This window comes from Ctenocephalides felis, unplaced genomic scaffold (assembly GCF_003426905.1).
Source record: "Ctenocephalides felis isolate EL2017-DRISC unplaced genomic scaffold, ASM342690v1 CF-g0.4_SCAFFOLD_03573, whole genome shotgun sequence".
Taxonomy (NCBI): domain Eukaryota; kingdom Metazoa; phylum Arthropoda; class Insecta; order Siphonaptera; family Pulicidae; genus Ctenocephalides; species Ctenocephalides felis.
Window position 1 is genome coordinate 1,589,368 of NW_020539727.1, and position 3,860 is coordinate 1,593,227.

The 3,860-nt window shown below is 32.6% G+C and overlaps 1 protein-coding gene across 1 annotated transcript; it reads right to left on the reverse strand.

Annotated features, from left to right (window-relative positions):
• Window positions 1-1,211: 1,211 nt before the first annotated feature.
• LOC113389275 lies at window positions 1,212-1,680 on the reverse strand. The gene is made up of 2 exons (XM_026626326.1): window positions 1,509-1,680; window positions 1,212-1,444 (listed from the first exon to the last, which is right to left on the reverse strand). The coding sequence occupies exons 1-2, from the start codon at window positions 1,678-1,680 to the stop codon at window positions 1,212-1,214; spliced, it is 405 nt and encodes a 134-aa protein (XP_026482111.1).
• Between the last annotated feature and the right edge of the window lie 2,180 nt (window positions 1,681-3,860).

The following is a 3,860-nucleotide window of genomic DNA, read 5'->3' on the forward strand; positions in this document are numbered from 1 at the left end:
GCCTTAAGGCAAATTGCTGAAACTTCCCGTACCGTAACAAAATGTTCTAGGAATATTAAATGTTTTAAAATATATTATTATAAATATATTTATAAATATATTGTAACATTGTCTAATATTTATATAAAAATTATAGAAACTAAATTGCAAAGTTGAAATTATTTTGTTTAAAGTATATTAGAACTTTAGTCAGAATTTTTAAAATCTTTTGAAAAAAAAAATTGAAACAAAACTCTTTTTTTTCTAAAAGCAATGATTTTGTTAAAACAAGCAGAAAGTTCTTTGAATCATTCAAATCGGACGCTTAGTTCACTCAAAAACTGTTATTTTTGCACATTTAGCTCTGTATGTTCGAAATGGCTGGACCTGCCTTTGCCAAAAACTGATCAGCACATCTCCCTATCAATAGGAATCGAATGTGTTTTAGATCATTCAAATCGGATGCTCCATTCTCTCGAAAACTGGATTTCTATTTTCTACACTATTTGCTCCGTATCTCTGTAATGGCTGGACCTGCTTTTGCCAAAAACTAATCAGCGCGATCCCTATCAATAGGAATCGAATGTTTTTTGAACCATTCAAATCGATTGATCAGTGCGCCCGTGGACGAAAAATGTTCAGAAACCTCTCAAACGTGACGATATGCATCAGAAATTTTCATTTTCGATTTTTGGCCCATTACTATAACTACCCTACGGGAAGTTAATATTAAGCCCAAACTCTTGTATACTTTTTAAGGGGTACCAAAGTTTATATTTATATAATTCAAACGAATGTCTTCAGTCAATGTCTGACAGTAAGTCAATCAACCAATTTGAATATGGGTTTCATAATTTTCAAGAAATTTTAAAATTTATAAATCAAAAATTTCTAAATTCTTCAAACAATCTAATTTTTTCAGTTTTCAAAAAAATTTAAATTTCGGCACGAGAGATCCAGGTATTTGCCTTATGGCACGATGCCTTGTACCACTAGTTATAACTGTGGCGATATCAAGCAGGCTGATTTTTTTATTTGTAAAAAAACGATGGGACATGTCATGTTTATTTTTGATATCGAAATATTTTTATAGTTAATAAATTTATATTTTTTTATTATGTTGGGAGTTTCTAATTAAATATATTATCATAATCATTACTACTCCCACATTGGTGACCCCGACGTGATGTAAATGCGGCGTGAGTTATTTGGGCGTTTGTCACTAGTCGCCATTAATGACCGCCCGTATCGTTTCCCGACTTAAAATTACATGGCGATATACACCTCCTCGCATGACTTCCGTAGCGTCTATGAAACCGACATAAGTTATCTTGTCGTCTTCTAAACGACACTTCCTTCTTATGATACATTTGAAGCTTATCCAAACGCTTTGAAACAGCTTCAATATCTTGACGCATTTGACGCAGATCAGCATTCTTTGTTTCAATCTCAGAGGTTTGTGCATCTGTAATCACAGCTACACGTTGCTGTGAATGGCTAATAAATAAGCGGTCAGCTAGTTCACCTACCTCTTGTATTGACTGCTCCAGAAGCAATCTCCAAAAATGGTTGAATTTCCACTGGAAGTCTGGATAACCATATTGCTTTAACTGCGTTATCGGTCATCGAAGTCCCGACTAAAGTCCTCAAATGACGTAGGTATTGAGAAGGCGTCCTATCACCCAAATCTACATCAGACATAAACAACTGCAACTTTGCCACACACTCCCTGCCCAGTGTTGATCTCACAGTTTAAAAAAAATACAGGGAAACACGTTACAAAAATGTGGTGGGAAAGCAGATTATAGCAGACCAGTGTTGTAATACTGGTCAATTACAAATTTCCATGTTTCGTCAGCAGATCCACCGTATGTGGTGATTTGACCTGCCATCAACTCCATATTCTGCATAATGTTCTCGATCTAATGGGTATTAGTTATATCAGAATAACTTAATGTTTAGAATGCATAATTTATGGGTACAGTTTCCATTTCTGCAAGTGTTGCATTCGTATCTGATGAGTTCCGATCAGAGAAAGAAGTTGGCTCTTTATCCAAATCAGGATCATTGGTTTCTTTGACTTCTCCGAAGTGCCTAACCTTGAAATTAACGTAGCCTTCAAAGTAGAATAAGGCTTCTCTTCAGGCTCATTGATTATCAAATCTCGCACTTCGGTTGAATGTCTAATATCCAACCTGGTAACCAATAATGCATATTTCACCTTCTCATCGTGGATATTGGAAGATGCGAATGCCTTCTCTACCAAAGCAAACCAAAGTTCCAAGTCATTTGGAATAAATTCAGGAATGTGCAGTTTGTGGCAGCTAAATGTCCGTGTTGGCGCGGCATAATATCACGTCGGGGTCACCACTATCGGAAATCAAACACTTTTCCGATTATAAAATATTTATTCATTTATGCCGTGATAAATTTCATAAATTTATCTGAACCAAAACTTTACATAGTTCAAAAACAAATGATCCAACAAAAACCCATGTCAATTATTATTTTTGTCTCGCTTACTAAAATTGACGCGACCTGCCAATCTCCCACATAACTAATTATTAAAAATAGCAGGTTAGGATGCGAATTTTTATAAAAATGAGTCTCAAAATGCTAATTCATTGTTAACCTGATATTATTATTAGTTTTGGTGTTATTATCACATTGCTGAAATTTGTTTTAAAAGATCTTGTTGATTTGTTATGTTAATTTAAATATGATTATTGATTTACTTGTTGTTATGCATAATAGGTATTTTATAAATTTATATGTTAACGTGATTAGCGAACAAATTATAAAATTAATTTAACGAAGGATATTACACAAAGTTAAGGACTCTTCATACCAAAATTTATATTCTGGTATTAAAATTAGACTATCTGATATAAATAACAACCAATTTGTTTAAATTTTAATAGCACATGACTACAATTATTAGAATTAAAGATAATTTTAATCATTTTCCAAACTGATTAATTTCCTTACTTATTAACAAATTTTTAACTGATTTGTTAACTCCAATGTTTATAATTCTATAGCTCGTAAAACACGAATAAAAGATAGTTGAAAAAATTATAAAATATAAAATAAATGCATTTACATGATGTGTACTGTATATTTTATACTATTTATACTATATATACATACATACATATATAATATATATATATTATATATATATATATTAAGACATATTTACAAATAATTAAATTCAATTTAACAGATATGTTTATATTTTATTTATTTTCATCACGCTTTGACTATGAGTGTACATGTTTCCTTAAATCTCTTGATTGAACTAATCCCTTATTGCATATTTCAAATTTTGAGAACGCTCTCCATATTGAAAGCATGAAACTGTTCAGACTACTTAATAATATGAATGTTTTGTTGCATTTACTGCATTCACAGAGGCGTAAATCAACATGTGACTTTTGAGATGACCTAATAATAGTCTGAATGTCTTATTGCATATGTTGCATTCATTGGTGCTCACCACTGTGAATGAGCATGTGTCTTTTCATAGCACATTTTTGTTTGAATGTCTTATTGCATATAATGCATTCGTGGGGGCTCTCGCCACTATGAATTAGCATGTGAATTTTCAAACTACCTATTTGTGTGAATGTCTTATTGCATATGTTGCATTCATGGGGGCGCTCACCACTGTGAATGATCATGTGTCTCATCAGATCCATTTTTTTTTGAATGTCTTATTGCATGTAATTGCATTCATTGGGGGTGGCTTACCACTGTGAATGACCATGTGTCTTTTCAGATCACATTTTGTTTGAATGTCTTATTGCATATAATGCATTGGTGGGGGTGCTTACCACTGTGAATCCATGATCACATTTTTGTTTGAATGTCTTATTGCA